A 20,679-nucleotide genomic window follows, 5' to 3' on the forward strand; every position below is an offset into this window, starting at 1 on the left:
GAAGGGGAGGGGGAAAGGGGAGGGGGAAAGGGGAGGGGGAGGGGGAAAGGGGAGGGGGAGGGGGAAAGGGGAGGGGGAGGGGGAAAGGGGAGGGGGAGGGGGAAAGGGGAGGGGGAAAGGGAAAGGGGAGGGGGAGGGGGAGGGGGAAAGGGGAAAGGGGAAGTGGAGGGAGAGGTGTAGGGCAGGGAAGGAGCAGGCATGGAAGGGGAGATGGAGGTGTAGGAAGGAGGAGGGGAGGTGGAGGGAGGAGGGGGAGGTGGAGGAGGGGAGGTGGAGGGAGGAGGGGGAGGTGGAGGGAGGAGGGGGAGGTGGAGGGGAGGTGGAGGGAGGAGGGGGAGGTGGAGGAGGGGAGGTGGAGGGAGGAGGGGGAGGTGAAGGAAGGAGGTGGGGAGGTGGAGGAATGCAGGAAATGGAGAGGTTTGGAGGAAGGGGAAGGTGGCGGAGGGTGTTAGGTGGAGGAATGGAAGGGGAGGAGCAGGTGGCGGAGCGGAAGGTGAAGGTGGTGGAGAGGGAGGAGGGTGAGGGGGAGTGCAGGACAAGGGGAGAGTTGAGTTGAGGGGGGAGGGGATGAGGACAGGGAAGAAATGGGGAGCGGAGAAGGAGGGAGGGGATGAGGAGAGTGGAGGAGAGATGGGGAGGACAGGTGAGAGGAGAAAGAGGAGTGGGCGGGAGGTTGGAGGGAGCAGCGGTGCGTCAGGCCGGCCGTCGCTCACTGCGGCTGCGGAAGCGCCTCGAATCTGAGCCCTGGGGAGCAAAGACCCCTTTCCAGCGGCCCGGCTGTGCCGACCTCCTCGGCAGACGGCGAGATTTCTCTGCTCACGGGCAGCGAGAGCAGCAGCCGAACCCGGCGGATCACGGTGAGCCGCGGGAAGGGATAGGGGTGATGCGGACGGCTTTGAGCTGCGACAGGGGGCTCCGGCTCGTTCCCCGTGTATGTGAAAGCGGGCATAGGCCGAGGTGCCGTGCGCGGAGCTCGTATGTGACCGCAGTATGCAGTGTTTGTACCTGAACCTGTGTGGGTCTCATGCGTATCCGTGTGCATGTCTGTGTTTGTAGCCAATGTGTTCGTGATTATGTAAGTGTGCACGTACCCCCCCCCTCCCCCGCGCCCCCGGTGTGTGTCAATGGCAGTCCGTGTGTGTGAGAAAGAGATCGGGGTCCGTGGGAGCGTCTCTGTGTCCCCAGACATACATAAACGTGTGTGTCTCTGTGTCCCCGGACATACATAAATGTGTGTGTCTCTGTGTCCCCGGACATACATAAACGTGTGTGTCTCTGTGTCCCGGTACATACATAAACGTGTGTGTCTCTGTGTCCCCGGACATACATAAACGTGTGTGTCTCTGTGTCCCGGTACATACATAAACGTGTGTGTCTCTGTGTCCCCGGACATACATAAACGTGTGAACATGCATTTGTATGCTTCTGCGCGCTCTCGTGCGCGTGACCGCTAGCGAAGAGAATCTGGGAAAAGGGAGGGGTGGGAAGTGTAGGGGAGTGGAAGAGGGATGCCGAGGGGGAGAGGGAGAGGAGAAAGAGAGAGAGGTGACTGGCTCTGTTGGCAAAAAAATGGAAATCGAATCCTTAGAGCAGTGACAAAGGAGACAATCTGCAGACTCTGGAAAATCAAGCACCAGTGTTGACATAGGATCAAAAGTTGCAGAATTCTTGTGGGTAGATTTAAGAAACTGCAAGGGTAAAAATATCCCTGATGAGAGTTAAATACAGGCCTGCGAACAGTAGCCAGGATGTATGCCACAAATGAGGAGGGGAGATAGAAAAAGTATGTCAGAAGGGCAAAGTTATCATGGCCACTGGAATTTCAGTGTGCAGAAAGAGTTGGAGAATCAGCTTGCTGCTGGATCTCAAAGGAAGGAATTTGTAGGGTTCCTATGAAACATGTTTGTAGAACAGCTTGTGGTTGAGCTCACTAGAGGAAAAGGCAAATCTGGCTTGGATGTTGTTTAATGAACCAGGTTTGAATCAGGAGCTTAAGGTAAAGGAACACATGGGAGGGAAGGATAATAACATGACAGAATTCACCCTGCAGTTTGAGAGGAAGAAGCTAAAGTCGTAGGTATCACTATTACAGTGGAACAAAGGGAATTACAGAGGTATGAGAGAGTTGGCCAAAGTTGATTGGAAGGGGGCATTAGCAGGGACGATGGCAGAACAATAATGGCTGGAGTTTCTGGGGGCAATCTGGAAATTGTATCAGTCTTCACTATGGAAGACATAAGCAGTATACCATAAATTTGAGAGTGTTGGGGGCAGAAGTGAGTGTAGTTGTTATTACTAAGGAGAAAGTGCTTGGGAAGCTGAAAGGTCTGAAGGTAGATAATTCGCCTGGACCAGATGGACTACACCCCAGGGTTCTGAAAGAAGCAGCTGAAGAGATTGTAGAGGCTATAGTAGTGATATATCAAGAATCACCAGATTCTGGAATGATCTCCTTAAGAAGGGAGGGAGGCCCAAGAAAGAGAATTATGGGCCAGTTAGCCTGACTTCAATAGTTGGCATCCATTATTAAGGATGAGGTTTCAGAGTACTTGGAGGCCTGTGATAACGTGAATCAAAATCAGCATGGTTTCCTTAAGGGAAATCTTGCCTGACAAATCTGTTGGAATTTAAGTTAAGAAATGATAAGCAGGAGAGTCAGTGGTTGCTGTTTTCTTAGATTTTAAGAAGGCAAGTGACAAGGTGCCACACATGAGGCTGCGTACCAAGATAAGAACCCATGGTATCAACAGGAATATCTGTTGGCTGACTGACAGGTGGCAAAGAGCGGGAATAAAGGTTGACTGATTACCATGTGGTGTTCCGCAGGGGTTGAAATTAGAACTGCTTCTTTTATAACCATAGAACATTACAGCACAGAAACAGGCCTTTTGGCCCTTATTGGCTGTGCCGAACCATCTTTCTGCCTAGTCCCACTGACCTACACTTGGACCATATCCCTCCATGCGCCTTCTCATCCATGTACCTGTCCAAGTTTTTTCTTAAATGTCAAAAGTGAGCCCACATTTACCACTTCATCTGGCAGCTCATTCCACACTCCCACCACACTCTGCGTGAAGAAGCCCCCCTAATGTTCCCTTTAGACTTTTCCCCCTTCACCCTTAACCCATGACCTCTGGTTTTTTTCTCCCCTAGCCTCAGTGGAAAAAGCCGGCTTGCATTCACTCTATCTATACCCATCATGATTTTGTATACTTCTATCAATTCTCCCCTCATTCTCCTATGCTTCAGGGAATAAAGTCCTAACCTATTTAATCTTTCTCTGTAACTCAGCTTCTCAAGTCCCAGCAACATCCTTGTAGACATTCTCTGCAATCTTTCAACCTTATTAATATCCTTCCTGTAATTGGGTGACCAAAACTGTACACAATACTCCAAATTCGGCCTCACCAATGCCTTACCTTAGTTCCCTGAAGGTGGAATCTCATGTGGATAGGGTGGTGAAGAAAGCTTTTGGTATGCTGGCCTTTATAAATCAGAGCATTGAGTATAGGAGTTGGGATGAAATGTTAAAATTGTACAAGGCAATGGTAAGACCAAATTTGGAGTATTGTGTACAGTTCTGATCACTGAATTATAGGAAAGATGTCAACAAAATAGAGAGAGTACGAAGGAGATTTACTAGAATGTTACCTGGGTTTCAGCACCTAAGTTACAGAGAAAGGTTGAACAAGTTAGGTCTTTATTCTTTGGAGCGTAGAAGGTTGAGGGAGGACTTGATAGAGGTAGAGGTAATTATGATGATGATAGATCGAGTTGACATTGATAAGCTTTTTCCATTGAGAGTAGGGGAGATTCAAACAAGAGGACATGAGTTGAGAGTTAGGGGGCAAAAGTTTAGGGGTAACAGGAGGGGGAATTTCTTTACTCAGAGAGTGGTAGCTGTGTGGAACGAGCTTCCAGTAGAAGTGGTAGAGGCAGGTTTGGTATTGTCATTTAAAGTAAAAATGGATAGGTATATGGACCGGAAAGGAATGGAGGGTTATGGGCTGAGTGCAGGTCGGTAGGACTAGGTGAGAGTAAGCGTTCGGCACGGACTAGAAGGGCCGAGATGGCCTGTTTCCGTGCTGAAATTGTTATAGGGTTATACAACCTCACCATAACATTCCAACTCTTTACTCTATACTTTGATTTATAAAGGCCAATGTACAAAAAGCTCGCTTTACTACCCTGTCTACCTGTGACGCCACTTTTAGGGAATTACGTATCTGTATTCCCAGATCCCTTTGTTCTACTGCACTCCTCAGTGCCCTACCACTTACCTTGTATGTTCTACCTTGGTTTTTCCTTCCGAAGTGCAATACCTCATACTTGTCTGTATTAAACTTCATCTGCCATTTTTCAGCCCATTTTTTCAGCTGGTCCAAATCCCTCTGCAAGCTTTGAAAACCTTCCTCACTGTCTACTACACCTCCAGTCTTTGTATCATCAGCAAATTTGCTGATCCAATTTACTACATTATCATCCAGATCATTGACATAGGTGATAAATAACAATGGACCCAGCACTGATCCCTGTGACACACCACTAGTCACAGGCCTCCATTCAGAGAAGCAATCCTCCACTACCACTCTCTGGCTTCTTCCATTGAACCAATGTCTGATCCAATTTTCTATCTCACCATGTATACCTAGCGACTGAATCTTCCTAACATCGCATGCAGGACCTTGTCAAAGGCCTCCATGTAGACAACATCCACTGCCTTCCCTTCATTCAGTTTCCTTGTAACCTCCTTGAAAAACTCTAACAGATTTGTTAAACATGACCTACCATGCACAAAGCCATGTCTATCTAAATACTTGTAGATCCTATCTCTTAGTACTCCTTCCAATAATTTACCTACTACCGACATCAAACTTACCGGCCTATAATTTCCAGGATTACTTTTAGAGCCTTTTTTGAACAACGGAATGATATGAGCTATCCTCCAATCCTCCGGCACCTCACCCATAGATACGGACATTTTAAATACATCTGCCAGAGCCCCTGCAATTTCAACACTTTCCTTCAAGGTCCGAGGGAGTACCCTGTCAGGTCCTGGGGATTTATCTACTCTGATTGCTTTCTTGTTAAGTGTCGATGATTTGGATGACAGAATTGATGGCTTTGTGAGCAAGTTTACAGATTATAGGAGGATAGTTGATGGGACAGGTGGTGTTAAAGAAGCAGCATGCCTGCAGAAAGACAGTGGGAGATGGACAAAGCTGTGACCGATGACACATAGTGCAGAGAAGCCAGCCAGAGCAATAATGGTGTTGACTATTTTCTAAATGGGGAGTAATTTCAAAAATCAGAGGTGCCAATAGACTTGGGAGTTCTCATGCAGAACTCCCTGAAGGTTAACCTGCAGGTTAAGTTGGTGGTAGGGAAGGCAGGTGCAGTGGTAGCATTCATTTTGAGAAGACTAGGGTGTAAACACAAGGATGTATAAGGCAGTGGTCAGCCCACGCTTTGAATATTGTGAGCAGAAAGCATGTGCTGCCACTGGACATGGTCCAGAGGAGGCTCACCAGAATGATTCCCGGAATGAAAGGGTTATATGTGAGGATCTGGATCTGTATTCACTGGAGTTTATGAATGAAGGGATCTCATTGAAATCTATTCAATATTGAAAAGCCTAGATTCAGCGGATGTGGAGAGGGTGTTTGCTGTAATGGGGGTGTCTGGATCAGAGGGCACAGCTTCAGAATGGATGGCTGTCTGGAGGCGAGGAGGAATTTCTTCAGCCAGATGGTGGTGAGTTGAGTCAGTGGAATTCATTACCACAGACATCTGTGGAGGACAAGTCACTGTGGATTATGATTAATCAGGAGCAGCTGAATCAAGTTTCAAGGGAACAGGGACATTGAAACATCGAAAAGCCTACAGCACAATACAGGCTCTTCAGCCCACAAAAGTGTGCAGACCATGTATTTATTTTTGAAATTACCTAGGTTTACACATAGCCCTCTACTGCATAGTTAAAGGGTGTGAAAAAAAGACAAATTACCACATAACTGAATAATGTTACATATTTCAATGAAGTACAGAATGGATTGGAACACTATCAATACTATAAAACTATTAGTTGCTAATAGTTATCATTGGAGGAATTCATCCTCTGTACAGTGCTGTGTTCTTTTGATTGACTGTGAATGAGTGAAAATAGCACAGACACCTCGTGCAGATAGTGGACTGTCTTCATACAATGCTTTTAACAATTACATCCTACACACCTTCATTTTCAGTGTAACCTTCAAGATACTTTCAAATTCTTCATAGGTCCTAACTTGCTGAAGTAGGGACATAATTTTATTTTCACTCCTGGCTGTTTCTGGCATCTCCGAGCCTGAATGCTTGAAACCACACTGAGCAAGTCAGTTCTGAATTGTCTCACTGCTTATTTCTCACCGATGATCAGTGACAAAAACCTCTGCTCTTCGAACAGAAAAAACACACAACATAACTGTTGCTAGTTAGAAACCATTTGGCAAGCGTCCTGTCGCAATTAAGCAGAGGTGTCACAAATAAATGAAGAGAAACTGGGCAATTTTCTCAATTAGTTTTGTTCTTTAAGAGTTGTTCCAAATAAAGGGCTGACCCGGTGAGCTGAGTGGAATCCGCTGGGTTTAAGGTGGAGGCTGATGGGTTTGTGATAGCAAGGGCAAAGGTTACAGGGAGAAGGAAGGAGAGGGATAATAAGTCAGCCACGTGAAATGGCAGAGCGGACTCGATGGGCTGAATAGCCAAATTCTGCTCCTATGTCTTACGATCTTATGATCTAATATCATCTTTTACACTCTCAGCCCCACCGTCCACTCCCTCAAAACCACCCCCACTACCATACCGTTCGCTCACCTCCCCCACCACTCTCATTCACCTCTGTTCCTCCTCATTCTCTCCCCACGCACCCTCTTCACACACTCCTCCTCACTCCCTACCTTCACCTCCCTCCACGTCTAATCCTCCACTCCCAACCTCTTGCTCTGACTACTCCTCACTTTCCCCTTCTCTTAACCCCTCGCATCACACACCCTTTCACTCGCTCCCCATCTCTCCCTGTGTCTCGCCTTTCCCCACCTTTCTCTGGCACAACTCCCTGTCATCCCTCGCCACCTGTCTCCTGTCTCTCATCCATCTCTCTCTCCCTCTGTCCCTTCTTCTTCCACGTGGATCCCCAGTCTCTCCCTCCCTCCCAGACCCTTTACCGCTCCCTCTCTTCTCACTCCTTAGTGGGCCGCCCCTCCTGTTTCCATCCCTCCTTGCTTTTTTCATGGACCATTCATCCCCGCCCTCCCTGCTCGCTTGCTGACCCTTGACCCTTGACCCATCCTCTTTCTCTGCCCAACTCCCACAGGCCTCGGACGATGCTGCAGGCTGCCTGCCACCTTGGCCGCTGATCCCGCCCGCTCTCCCATGGGCCGCGACGGTACGTACTGTGGCCTGGCGGGCTCCCCGCCAGCGGCCGGCGGCCGGAGACAGTGCAGGGAGGGCCGGGGGTCCAGCGGGCGTCGCAAGCAGCGTTACGTGGAGAAGAACGGCAAGTGCAACGTGCAACACGGCAACGTGCTGGAGACATACCGCTACCTGACCGACATCTTCACCACGCTGGTGGACCTGCGCTGGCGGGTCAGCTTGCTGGTCTTCGTGCTGGCCTACACATTGACCTGGCTCTCGTTCGGCCTCGTCTGGTGGTTGCTCGCTTACTGCCGCGGTGACCTGGAGCACTTGGGCGACAAGGCCTGGACACCGTGCGTGCACAACCTCAACGGCTTCGTCTCTGCCTTCCTCTTTTCCATCGAAACGGAGACCACCATCGGGTACGGCTTCCGGGTGATTGCTGACTCGTGCCCGCAGGGAATCGCCCTGCTCCTCCTCCAGGCCATCCTGGGCTCCATGGTCAATGCCTTCATGGTGGGCTGCATGTTTGTCAAGATCTCGCAGCCCACCAAGCGCGCCGAGACGCTGGTTTTCTCTGACCGGGCGGTGGTGTCCCTGCGGGACGGCTGCCTCTGCCTGATGTTCCGGGTGGGAGACCTCCGGCGCTCGCACATCGTCGAGGCCTCCATCCGCGCCAAGCTGATCCGCTCGAAGCAGACAGCTGAGGGCGAGTTCATCCCCCTCGACCAGACCGAAGTGGGCGTGGGCCTGGAGACCGGTGATGACCGCCTCTTCCTCGTCTCGCCCCTCATCATCTGCCACGAGATTGACTCCCGCAGCCCCTTCTGGGAGATGAGCAAGGAGCGGCTGCAGGCCGAGGACTTCGAGATCGTGGTCATCCTGGAGGGAATGGTGGAGGCAACAGGTAGGAGTGAGGGGAGGGGAGGAGGAGATGAGGAGGGGTTCCTGGGGAGGAGAGTGAGGGGAGGGGAGGAGGAGATGAGGAGGGGTTCCTGGGGAGGAGAGTGAGGGAAGGGGAGGACATGAGGAGGGGTTCCTGAGGAGGAGAGTGGGAGGGGAGGAGGAGATGAGGAGGGGCTCCTGAGGAGGAGGGGAGGGGAGGAGGAGATGAGGAGGGGTTCCTGAGGAGGAGAGTGAGGGGAGGGGAGGAGGAGATGAGGAGGGATTCCTGAGGAGAAGAGTAAGGGGAAGGGAGAAGGAGATGAGGAGGGGTTCCTGAGGAGGAGAGGGCAGGAGGAGATGAGGAGGGGTTCCTGAGGAGGAGAGTGAGGGGAGGGGAGGAGGAGATGAGGAGGGGTTCCTGAGGAGGAGAGTGAGGGGAGGGGAGGAGGAGATGAGGAGAGGTGTGAGGAGAGGGGCTGATGAAATGGAGGAGGAGGTCAGGGGTGGTGGATCGGAGGAGGATGTGTTAGTGAGCAACGAGGAGGGGTTGGTGGCGACGACAGGTAGGAGAGTGAGGGAGGGAAGGAGCAGACATGGAGAGAGTCGTGGGGAGAAGGCAGATCGGGTAGGGAGGGGCTGCTGGTGGAGGAGCAGGTGGGGGGTGTATAGGAGGAAGGTGTATTGGTGAGGAGGGAGGAGGGGTTGGTGGAGATAACAGGTAGTGGAGAAAAGGGGTGGTACGAGAGGTAGAGGAGGTTGTAGGGTAGAGAAGGGAGGTGTGATAAAGAGGAGAAGGAGGATTGGAGGGAGTAAGGAATGTGAGAGAGGCAGGAGTGGCAAGAGGGAGGGGAGGAGTGTGTGGGAGAAAAAGAGAGGAAGGGGAGGGCAGAAAATGAGGAAGGGAAGTGGGAAGGGTTGGATGAGGCCACCTCAGGGTGGGTAGGGGTAAGAGGTGGGAGTGGTTTGGGAAGGAGGCCTCAGGTGGGAAAAGAGGAGAGATCAAGGCTGAGGAAGTGAAGGTGGGGTCCAGGAAGGGGAGGTGTGAGAGGGGCAGGGAATGGGATAGGTGGGGGGATTGTGGGGGGGGGGGGGCGAGAGAAAGCAAGGCCCAGAGTGAGTGGGACGCAACAGGTAGGGAAGAGGGAGGTAGAGGGGAGGAACCAGGGACGGTCCGTGGGCTGAGTGGAGAGAGGGAGCGGTGAGGTTTGAAAAGAGGGAGGAGGGAGGGGTTTGGTGAGTGTAGAGATGGAGGAATGAGGCAAGATGACACATGGGAATTTGTAGTGGCCAGTAGACTTTGGGGATGAGGAAGAGGAGAGAGGTCGAGGGACTGAAGGATGCCGAAGGCTGAGCCTGAGCGTGGGGTGCAGAAGAGGAGGGTATGGGAGGTAGGTGGAAGTTATTGGAAGGGTGGAGGGTTGAGAAGGAGGGATAGGGTTTTGGACGGTCAGTGGGCGGGTGGTGATGCAAGTCCTGGAGGATCTGCATTTGGGTCAGAGGGATGTGATTCTCTCCCCCCCCCCCCCCCCCCATGCTGACTGCCCCTCCCCTCGTGCTGCAGGGATGACATGCCAGGCACGGAGTTCGTACCTGTGTGAGGAGGTGTTGTGGGGCCACCGCTTCACCTCGGTGTTGTCGCTGGAGGACGGCCACTACCAGGTGGACTACAGCATGTTCCACCAGACCTTCGAGGTGTCCACCCCCACTTGCAGCGCCCGCGATCTGGCCGAGCGTCAGGCCGAGGCCGAGGCACAGCTCTACTGGTCCGTCACTCGGCCCCCGAGGCTGAGGAGCTCCCAGCTGGAGGAGGGAGCCCTCCCTGCGTCCGTGACGGCCGAGGGCGAGAAGGAAGGGAAAGGGGATGTGACCCAGCAACCCAACGGCAGCCTCAATGAGTCTGCCTTGTGACGACCAACCGTAGGAGGCCGATGGCGACACATTGAGAAATCGGTGTGGTGGGAGAGGGGGTCAGCAGGCCATGGTGGGGTGTAGGGAGATGGCATGGCACCATCTGATGGGAATAGAGCAACACCAGGTTTAATCCCAACACCACCGGATAAGGGAGTTTGTCCCACCTCCTGCCACCTCACCGGACAGGGTCAGCTCGTCCCACCTCGTCCCACCCCATCCCACCTCGTCCCCCACTGTCTCACCCCATCCCACCTCACCGGACAGGGTCAGCTCGTCCCACCTCGTCCCACCCCATCCCACCTCGTCCCCCACTGTCTCACCCCATCCCACCTCACCGGACAGGGTCAGCTCGTCCCACCTCGTCCCACCCCATCCCACCTTGTCCCCCACTGTCTCACCCCATCCCACCTCACCGGACAGGGTCAGCTCGTCCCACCCCATCCCACCTCGTCCCCCACTGTCCCACCTCGTCCCACCCCATCCCACCTCACCGGACAGGGTCAGCTCGTCCCACCCCATCCCACCTCGTCCCCCACTATCCCACCCCATCCCACCTCACCGGACAGGGTCAGCTCGTCCCACCCCATCCCACCTCGTCCCCCACTATCCCACCCCATCCCACCTCACCGGACAGGGTCAGCTCGTCCCACCTCGTCCCACCCCATCCCACCTCATCCCACACCGTCCCACCTCATCCCACCTCACCGGACAGGGTCAGCTCGTCCCATTTCGTCCCACCCCATCCCACCTCACTGGACAGAGAAAGCTTGTCCCACACCGTCCCACACTGTCCCACACTGTCCCACCTCGACCCACACTGTCCCACCTCGACCCACACTATCCCACACCGTCCCACCTCGTCCCACCTCGTCCCACACCGTCCCACCTCGTCCCACACTGTCCCACACCCTCCCACCTCGCCCCACACCGTCCCACACCCTCCCACCTCGTCCCACACCATCCCACCTCGACCCACACTATCCCACACCCTCCCACCTCGTCCCACACCCTCCCACCTTGTCCCACACCCTCCCACCTCGTCCCACACCCTCCCACCTCGTCCCACACCGTCCCACCTCGTCCCACACTGTCCCACACTGTCCCACACCCTCCCACCTCGCCCCACACCGTCCCACACCCTCCCATCTCGTCCCACACCGTCCCACACTGTCCCACCTCGACCCACACTATCCCACACCCTCCCACCTCGACCCACACCGTCCCACCTCGTCCCACACCCTCCCACCTCGTCCCACACCGTCGCACCTCATCCCACACTGTCCCACACCGTCCCACCTCGTCCCATACCATCCCACCTCATCCCACACCATCCCACCTCGTCCCACACTGTCCCACACCATCCCACCTCACAGGACAGAGGGAGCTTGACCCACTTCATATCACCTCACTGGACAGGGTGACCTCGTCCCATTTCATCCCAACTAATCCCACATTGTCCCACCTCACTGGACAGAGGGAGCTCGTCCCATTTTGTTCCCTCTCAATCCGGGACTGGCTGAGAAGGTTAAACTACAGACATGCTGCAGATGCTGAAAATCTTCAGCAACACACCCAAAATGCTGGAGGAACTCAGCAGGTCAGCACCATCTATGGAGGGGAAATTGTGAGGCCAACTCAGGGTGGAGGTGCAACACATCGTATTCGATCAGGGTGAGGGGCAACACCTCGTATTCGATCAGGATGGAGGGGCAACACATCGTATTCGATCAGGGTGAGGGGCAACACCTCGTATTCGATCAGGATGGAGGGGCAATACCTGGTATTCAATCAGGGTGAGGGGCAACACCTCGTATTCGATCAGGGTGAGGGGCAACACCTCATATTCGATCAGGGTGGAGGGGCAACACCTCGTATTCGACCAAGGTGGAGGGGCAACACCTCGTATTCGATCAGAGTGGAGGGGCAACACCTCGTATTCGACCAAGGTGCAGGGGCAACACCTCGTATTCGATCAGAGTGGAGGGGCAACACCATGTATTCGATCAGGGTGAGGGGCAACACCTCGTATTCAATCAGGGTGAAGGGCAACACCTCGTATTCGATCAGGGTGGAGGGCAACACCTCGTATTCGATCAGGGTGGAGGGGCAACACCTCGTATTCGATCAGGGTGAAGGGCAACACCTCGTATTCAATCAGGGTGAAGGGCAACACCTCGTATTCGATCAGGGTGGAAGGGCAACACCTCGTATTCGATCAGGGTGGAGGGGAACACCTCGTATTCGATCAGGGTGGAGGGGCAACACCTCGTATTCGACCAAGGTGGAGGGGCAACACCTCGTATTCGACCAAGGTGGAGGGGCAACACCTCATTCGTTCAGGTTAGCCAACCTGATTACCCTAACCCAGCATTTTGTCCCCCTTCCTCCTCTTTGCTCCATTCCCCATTCTGATTCCCCTCTCACCCTTTCTCTTCCCCGTACCTGTCCATCGCCTCCCTCTGGTACCCCTCCTCCTTCCTTTTATTCCATGATCCTCTGATGTCTCCTATCAGATTCGTTCTTCTCCAGCTCTTTACCTTCCACATATCACCTCCCATGAGAGACACAATCCCATGTTTCTCAGATTCCACCAGCAGCTCTCGGGTCCTCGGAGACTCCATCTTCCTCTCACCCCTGAACACCCCAAACCTCCCTTCCCCTCAGACACTACCAACCCCTTCGCCCTCCAATCCCAACTCTCATCCATGCTGGGTTTTCACAGTTCCCTGCGACCTTCCCCTCTCTGAGGCAGAAGGTTCTGTCTTCAGTAAGGGCTTCACCTTTGTCCCGCTGTGCCCACTCCTCAGTGAGTTCTGCACCCGCCATGACACTGAGGTCGTCTTCCACCCCCTCCATCTCTGAACCCATGTCTTTAGCAAGGACTCCCCATCCAGTAACGATGACCCCTTCTCCCAGCTTCAACACTGTTCCTCTTCCTGGACACCACGTCCTGATCTTCTGCCCATCTGGACATTTTCATTGCCAACTGCGGACAGGACATTAACCATCGAGACTTTAATATCCCTCTCTCCTATTCCAACCTCATTCCTTCCAGACACTCTGCTCTCTACTCCCTCCGCCAATCCTAACCTCACCATCAAAACTGCAGATAAGGGAGTTGCTTTAGTAACCTGGTGTACTGACCTATACCTTGCTGAAGCTCAGCACCAACTCTCAAACACCTTCTCTTACTTACCCCTCGAACAGGGCCCCACTAAGGAACATCAAGCCATGGTCGTCCACACCATCACCAACCTTATTGACTCTGGGAATCTCCCATCCACTGCCACCAACCTCATAGTTCCTGCACCCTGCATCATTTCTACCTCCTACCCAAAATCCACAAATATGCTTGTCCTGGTAGACCCACTGTTGCAGCTTGTTCCTGCCCCACTGAACTCATATTGGCTTACATCAACTCTGTTTTATGCCCCCAAGTTTAGTCCCTTCCTACCTGCATCCGTGACTCTTCACAGGCTCTGGATCTTTTCAATGATTTCAATTTCTCTGGCCCCCATCATCTCACTTTCACTATGGATGTCCAGTCCTTTCCACCTCCACCCCCCACCAGGAAGGCCTCAAAGCTCTTTATTTTTTTCTGGACACCACACCTAACCAGCTCCCTTCCACCACCAGTCTCCTTCACCTAGCAGAACTTGTCCTTATTCTAAATAATTTCCTTTGGCTTCTGCCACTTCCTTCAAACAAAAGAGGTAGCTATGGACACTCGCATGGGTCCCAGCTACAGCTCCCTGTTTGTCGGCAACATGGAACAGTTTATGTTCCACGCCTACACTGGTGACCGTCCCACACTTTTCCTACGCTACATCAACGGCTGCATTGTTGCTGCTTCCTGCACCTGGGCTGAACTTGTCGACTTCATCCACCTTGACTCTAAAACCCACCCTGCTTTCAAATTCACCTGTTCCATTTCCAACATCTCCCTTCCTTTCTCGATCTCATGGTCACTATCTCCAGGGACAGCTTTTCCACTGATGTCTGTACGAAACCCACGGACTCTCACAGATACCTGGACTACACCTCGTCCCGCCCTGCTACTTGTAAAAGTGCCATGCCCTTCTCTGAATTCCTCCAACTCTGCTGCATCTGCTCTCTGAATAAGGCTTTTCATTTTAGAATGAAGGAGCTGGCTTCCTTTTTACAAAGAAGAGGGCTTCCCTTCCTCCACCATCAACGCTGCCCTCAACCGCATCTCTTCCATTTCAGCATGTCTGCTCTTACCCTATCCTCCTACCACACCAGCAGGGGAAGGGTTTCTCTTGTCCTTACCTTCCACCCACCAGCCTCCCCATCCAGTACATAATAGTCCATAACTTCCGCCATCTCCAACGGGATCCCACCACCAAGCATGTCCTAAACAACTTCCTTGTTCATTTGTCCCTCCCCACTGATTTCCCTCCTGGCACTCATCCTTGCAAATGGAACAAGTGCTTCACCTGCCCCTACACCACCTCCCTCACTACTATTCAGGGTTCCAAACAGTCCTTCCAGGTGAGGCGACACTTCACCTGTGAGTCTGTTGGGGTAATTTACTGTGTTCAGTGCCTGCTGTCTATCAGTGAGACCCAGCACAGACCACTTTGTGAGGGTCTTCGCTCCGTCTGCCAGGGAAAACAGGATCTCCTGGTGGCCACTCATTTCAATTCCTCTTCCCATTCCCAATCCGACTTATCAGCCCAAGGCCTCCTCCACTGTCGTGATGAAGCCACACTCAGACTAGAGACGCAACTCCTGATGACATGAACGTTGATTTCTTGAACTTCCGGTCATGTCCCCGCTTCACTATTTCCCTCTCTCATCTTCCCTGCCCATTTCCTCTCCCCTTTTTCTTTCCTGTCTGGCCTTCTGTCATCTCCTGTCAGATTCCCCCTTCTCTGGCCTGTTATCTCTTTCACCAATTAACTTCCCAGTTCTTTACTCCCAACCCCCCCCCCCCCACCACCCTCGGTTTCACCTCTCACCTTGTGCTTCTTCTTCCCCTCCACCCACCTTACTCTGACTCGCCAGCTTCTTTTCTCCAGTCCTGCCAAAGGGTTTCGGTCCAAAACATCGACTGTACTCTTTCCTTAGATGCTGCCTGGCCTGCTGAGTTCCTCCAGCATTTTGTGTGTTTTGCTCAGATTTCCAGCATCTGCAGATTTTCTCTTGATTGTGACAGTTCCACCTATTACCTCCCATCTTCACAATTCATCCCTCCTCCCCCACCTTCACCCTCAGCTGGTTTCACCAATCACTTGTCAGTTTGTGCTTCTATATTCTTCTGGCTTCTGACCCCTTCCCTCGTACCCCTGATGGAGGGTCTCAGTCTGGAACATTGACTCTATATCCCTCTCCGTAGATGCTGCCCAATCTGCTGAGTTGCTCCAGCATTTTGAGAAGGCTGTTCAGCCAGCAGAGCCGGAGTCAGAGGCTGGGAGGGGAAAATGAGAGGTGATAATGTTGCAGGGAAGATGGCTACAAGAGGGATCTTTCAGGGAGAAAGGGGTGATTAGCCAGGATAGGGTGCTCAGTGCAGTGGAGGTGATATGTAGGGGGCCCAACGCATTACCAGCACCAGCCTACCCACCATCGAGCACATATATACAGAAAGGTGCTGAGGAAAGGCCAGTAACATCGTAGAAACATAGAAAACCTACAGCACAATACAAGCCCTTTGGTCCAGACAGCTGTGCCAAACATGTTCCTACCTTAGAACTACCTAGGCTTTACCCATCGCCCTCTATTTTTCTAAGCTCCATGTACCTATCCAGGAGTCTCTTAAAGGACCCTATCGTATCCACCTCCACCACCGTCGCCGGCAGCCCATTCCACACACTCGCCACTCTCTGTGTAAAAAAACTTACCCCTGACATCTCCTCTGTACCTACTTCCAAGCACCTTGAACCTGTGCCCTCTCATGCTAGCCATGAAGGATCCCACCTACCCTGCTCATGGACTGTTAGTCCAGTGAGGAGGCTACATCCACACCAGACTCAAAAACAGGTACTTGCCCCCAAGCAGTAAGGCTGATCAACACCTCCACCCCTCCACACTCCCAACCACCACTACTGTATCATTTCCTGTCAGAGTCCCCTTAAGTACAGATACTTCTGTGTCTAGCATCACTGACTGGACATAATGGTCACACTCTCGATATTAGCTGCCCTATATATTTATATTTTTCTGATTTTTATTATTGCCTTCATTATCTTGTGTTTATTTTGTGCTCCACGGCATCCGGAGTAACAATGATTTCACTCTCCTTTACACTTGTGTACTGGAAATGAGCTGAACAATCCAGCCCACTGAACAAAGCAGTGCAAGGGGAATGGTAAGGTGATGTGCTGGTTTGGACCGTCACTGACAGATAGCCCACCAGTCTGCAGTTCAGCAGAGGAGGCATTCTCGAGTCTGCCGTCGCTGCATAACTGGACGGAGAGCACGCCCGCACTGACTTCTCAGCCACAGGTCATTTTGCTTGTGCGCGGCCCCAGTCACCACACTTCCGAAGTCTGAACAGGAAAATCAGCAAGCAGTTCCAGAATAGGGGCACTGTATGTTTGAATTTCTTGCTTGTGAGATCAATCACCATTCACCATCAGTGGAAACCACCGGCTGATCACTGGTGATCTTTGAAAGTTAAGTAATGTTCCTTAGTTGTTGGTGTGTTCTGCCTCTTTTTGTTATATTCCTATCTCGTCTGTCTCTGGCGCCCCCTACAGTGCAAAGGGGCACACTGCCCATCAAGAACCTTTCCGGAAAAGACCTCACTTATCTGGGGTTTTAACACGACTCCCACCGATTGCTGGCCTACCAGAGTTGCTGATGGCAAGCTCTTGCCCTGGCTCGGGCAGCTGCCCAGTGTCCAGAGACATGGGCACTGTGCCAGACCCGGGGCTGCCGGAATTCAGTCACCTAAATCCAGCCGGGCCTTATTTGGGATGGTCAGCCTGGCTCCTCTTGAGCAGAAGGTGCTGAGCTTCTGTCAGCCACCCGCAGTGAGAGCCCAGGGTCCGAGATGGGCCAATGGGGACGTGCAAATGCTTTCTCGGCTGTCCAGAGACATCCCGCTCGGCCAAAGGCACCTTGGGTTCAGTTTGGCCCCACTTCTATGCACAACTTGCCCCAGCTGCAAGCCCCACCTTTCTTCTGTTGTGTGTTGCTTTAACCAAGATGATTCCCAATAAAATCACAAACAAAAACAAGTGTGGTGGTACTTGGAGAATGAAGTTGTAGGGGAGGGAGAGGGATGTCAAGGGGAGGCATGCGAGATGAACAGGAGTTGAGGAGAAATAGAGAAAGAGGGAAGGGAAAGGAAAGGCTAGGGAGGATCATGGCTGAGGAGAGGGGTAAGAGGGAGGGATGGGATGGGGAAGCAGACTGATGAGAGATGGAGGGTAGTGGGAGAGTGAGCAGTGGAGGGAGAAAAGGATGGGGAGGGTAGATTAAGGGAGATGGAAGGGATGCAATAGGGAAAGTAAGGAGGAATGAAGGGGAGGGAGGAGGAAGAAGGTTAGAGCAGGGAAGAAGAGGGCGGAGGCAGAATGGAGAGGGATTGGATGGAGGGAGGGATGGGAGGAAACTTGGACAGAGGAATAGAATGGGATTGGATGGAGGGAGGGAGGGACTTGGGGCCAGAGGGCAGTTCCGGGGTTAGAAAGCAAGGGAGAGGGTGGTGAATAAAAAGAAAGGATGGGGAGTAGAAGGGGGAGGGCCACACTGAAAGAACATTGGTCGAGGTGTGCCAAGTGAGAGATCAGTGGTGGGTGAGCTGTGAGGCATAGAAGGAGAGGGTTGGGAATAATGACAAGGATGGAGTGAGCAGAGGGAAATAGTAGCCCAGATATGTTAGGTAGACATTCGCAAATTTCCATAGATGTACTGAAGACAGCATTCTGACTGGTTCCATCACCAGCTGGGGTGAGGGGACACTGCACAGGATCGGAAAAAGCTGTACCTTGTGTACCGAGGAGAGCATTCTGACAGGGTGCAACACTATCTGGTTTCCCTTCTGGTGTCATCAAAGATGCCCTCCCGCACTTCAGCCCTTAACCCATCCTCCCGTCACCACAACAGGGACAGGATTCCCCTTGTCTTCACCTACCACACCACCAGCCTCTGGATGCAACACATTATCCTCCACAACTTCCCCCACCTTCACCAGGACCCCACCACCCAGCACATCTTTCCCTCCCTACCCCTCTCAGCTTTTCGCAGGGATCGTTCCCTCCACGACTACCTGGTCCATACGTCCCTCTCCACAGAATTCCCACCCGGCACTTATCCCTGTAAGTGCAAATGCTACACCTGTCCCCACACCTCCCCCCTTACCACCATTTCGGGCCCCAGACAGTCCTTCCAGGTGAGGCAACACTTTACCTGTGAGTCTGCTGGAGTTGTCTATTACGGTACGGCCTCCTCTACATTGGCGAGACCCGACGCAGATTGGGGAATTGCTTCGTCGAGCACCTCCACCACAACAGACAGGATCTCCCGGTTGCCACCCACTTCAACTCTGCCTCTCATTCCCATCTAGATATGTCCATACAATGTCTCCTCTACTGCGATGATGAGGCCAAACTCAGGTTGGAGGAGCAACACCTCATATACCGTCTGGGTAGCCTCCAGCCTGGTGGTATGAACATTGAATTCTCCCATTTCTGGTTATTCCCTCCCCCTCCCCCTTCCCCTATCCAAGGTCCCTCTCTGCCTCTCTCTCCTTTCAACTTTCTGCTCCTTTATCTCCACAGTTCTTTCATGCTTATCCCCTCCCCCCTTTATCTTTCCTCTGATTGGTTTTCCACCTGACGCCTCTAGGCCTTCCCCCTCCCCTGTCTCTATTACTGGGCTTCGGCTCTCTCTTCCCCCCCATTCCTGATGAAGGGTCTCGGCCCAGAACTTTGGCTACTGTTTTCTCACCCATGCTGCCTGACCTGCTGAGTTCTTCCAGCATCGTGTACGTATTATCTGGTGTGAGGGGTCACTGCACAAGTTCAGAAAAAGCTGCAGAGTTGTCAACTCAGCCAGCTCCATCATGGACACGAACCTCCCCAGCATCGATGACCCCCACTACCCAGGACCTGCCCATTTCTCACTTATTCCATCATGGAGGAGGTACAGGAGCTTGAAGACACACTCAACATTTCAGGAAAAGCTTCTTCCCCTTCCCCATCAGATTTCTGAGTGGAACTGAATGAATTGAACTGACTTTATTTCTTACATCCTTCACGTACATGAGGAGTAAGAATCTTAACATTACATCTCTGTCTAAATGTGCAATGGCAATCATAGTAATTTATAATAAATAGAACCATCAATGTAACATAGAACTATACTGAAGTCAGCGTGAGGTCATCTGTCTGATGGCCTGGTGGAAGAAGCTGTACCGGAGCCTGTTGGTCCTGGCTTTTATGCTGCGGTATCATTTCCCAGATGGTAGCAACTGGAACAGTTTGTGGTTGGGGTGACTCAGGTCCCCAATGATCCTTCATTACATCCTTTTTATACACCTGTCTTTGTAAATGTCCTGATTAGAGGCAAGTTCACATCTACAGATGTGCTGGGCTGTCCGCACCTCTCTCTGCAGAGTCCTGCGATTGAGGGAAGTACAGTTCCCACACCTGGCATTGATGCAGCCAGTCAGGATGCTCTCAATCGTGCCCATGAACACTATCTCACCATTTTTCCCTGTATTTTTGCACTACGTATTTAATTTTATTTTATATGTACTCATTGTAATTTATAGTTCTTTAAAATTATGCATTTCTCTGTACTGCGTCTGCAAAGCAACAAATTTCACAACATATGCCAGTGATGTGAGACCTGATTTAATAGGAGGGAGAGGGACAAAGAGGGCATGGGAGGGAAGGTTGAGATTGATCTTCCAGTAGGTTAGAAGGTCGGTACATCACCACGGGCCGAAGGGCCTGTACTGGCCTATGTATGATCCCTCAACACCAGCTCCATAGCAAAGAAAGCCCAGCAGCGTCTCTACTTTCTGCAAAGGCTGAGGAAAGTGCATCTCCCCCCCCCCCCCATCCTTATCACATTCTACTGGGGTTGTATTGAGAGCATCCTGAGCAGCTGCATCACTGCCTGGTTCGGAAATTACACCATCTCGGATCGCAAGACCCTGCAGCGGATAGTGAGGTCAGCTGAGAAAATCATCGGGGTCTCTCTTCCCACCATCACTACATGCTGCATCCGCAAAGGAAACAGCGTTACGAAGGACCCCATGCACCCCTCATACAATCTCTTCTCCCTCCTGCCATCTGGGAAAAGACTCTGAAGCATTCAGGCTCTCACGACCAGACTATGTAATAGTTTCTTCCCCCAAGCTATCAGACTCCTCAATACCCAGAGCCTGGACTGACACCTTGCCCTATTGTCCTGTTTATTATTTATTGTAATGCCTGCACTGTTTTTGTGCACTTTACACAGTTCTGTGTAGGTCTGTAGTCTAGTGTAGCTTTCTCTGTGTTTTTTTTT

The 20,679-nt window shown here is 52.3% G+C and overlaps 1 protein-coding gene across 6 annotated transcripts; it reads left to right on the top strand.

The window, feature by feature from the left end:
• Positions 1–576: 576 nt before the first annotated feature.
• On the top strand, positions 577–15,131 carry LOC132395790 (G protein-activated inward rectifier potassium channel 3-like). Of its 6 annotated transcripts, none has more exons than XR_009512742.1 (4): positions 577–857; positions 7,355–8,302; positions 9,842–12,441; positions 12,504–15,131. XR_009512742.1 is itself a non-coding variant. In XM_059972829.1 (3 exons), the coding sequence occupies exons 1-3, from the start codon at positions 611–613 to the stop codon at positions 10,186–10,188; spliced, it is 1,542 nt and encodes a 513-aa protein (XP_059828812.1). In that variant the 5' UTR covers positions 577–610; the 3' UTR covers positions 10,189–15,131. The 6 variants fall into 6 exon arrangements, 2 of the variants coding, with proteins under 2 accessions (XP_059828812.1, XP_059828813.1); XR_009512741.1 differs by having other exon boundaries at positions 9,842–12,411; positions 12,473–15,131; XR_009512740.1 differs by having other exon boundaries at positions 9,842–12,411.
• The last annotated feature ends 5,548 nt before the right edge of the window (positions 15,132–20,679 follow it).

Source organism: Hypanus sabinus, chromosome 6 (genome assembly GCF_030144855.1).
Source record: "Hypanus sabinus isolate sHypSab1 chromosome 6, sHypSab1.hap1, whole genome shotgun sequence".
NCBI lineage: Eukaryota > Metazoa > Chordata > Chondrichthyes > Myliobatiformes > Dasyatidae > Hypanus > Hypanus sabinus.

Excerpts from the sequence above, each read along its gene's own strand:
- LOC132395790 (XM_059972829.1), top strand. The coding sequence starts at position 611 with ATGAGGAGAGTGGAGGAGAGATGGGGAGGACAGGTGAGAGGAGAAAGA. Across the intron at positions 858-7,354 it reads GCCGAACCCGGCGGATCACG|GCCTCGGACGATGCTGCAGG; the intron begins GTGAGCCGCGGG and ends CAACTCCCACAG. Across the intron at positions 8,303-9,841 it reads GGGAATGGTGGAGGCAACAG|GGATGACATGCCAGGCACGG; the intron begins GTAGGAGTGAGG and ends CTCGTGCTGCAG.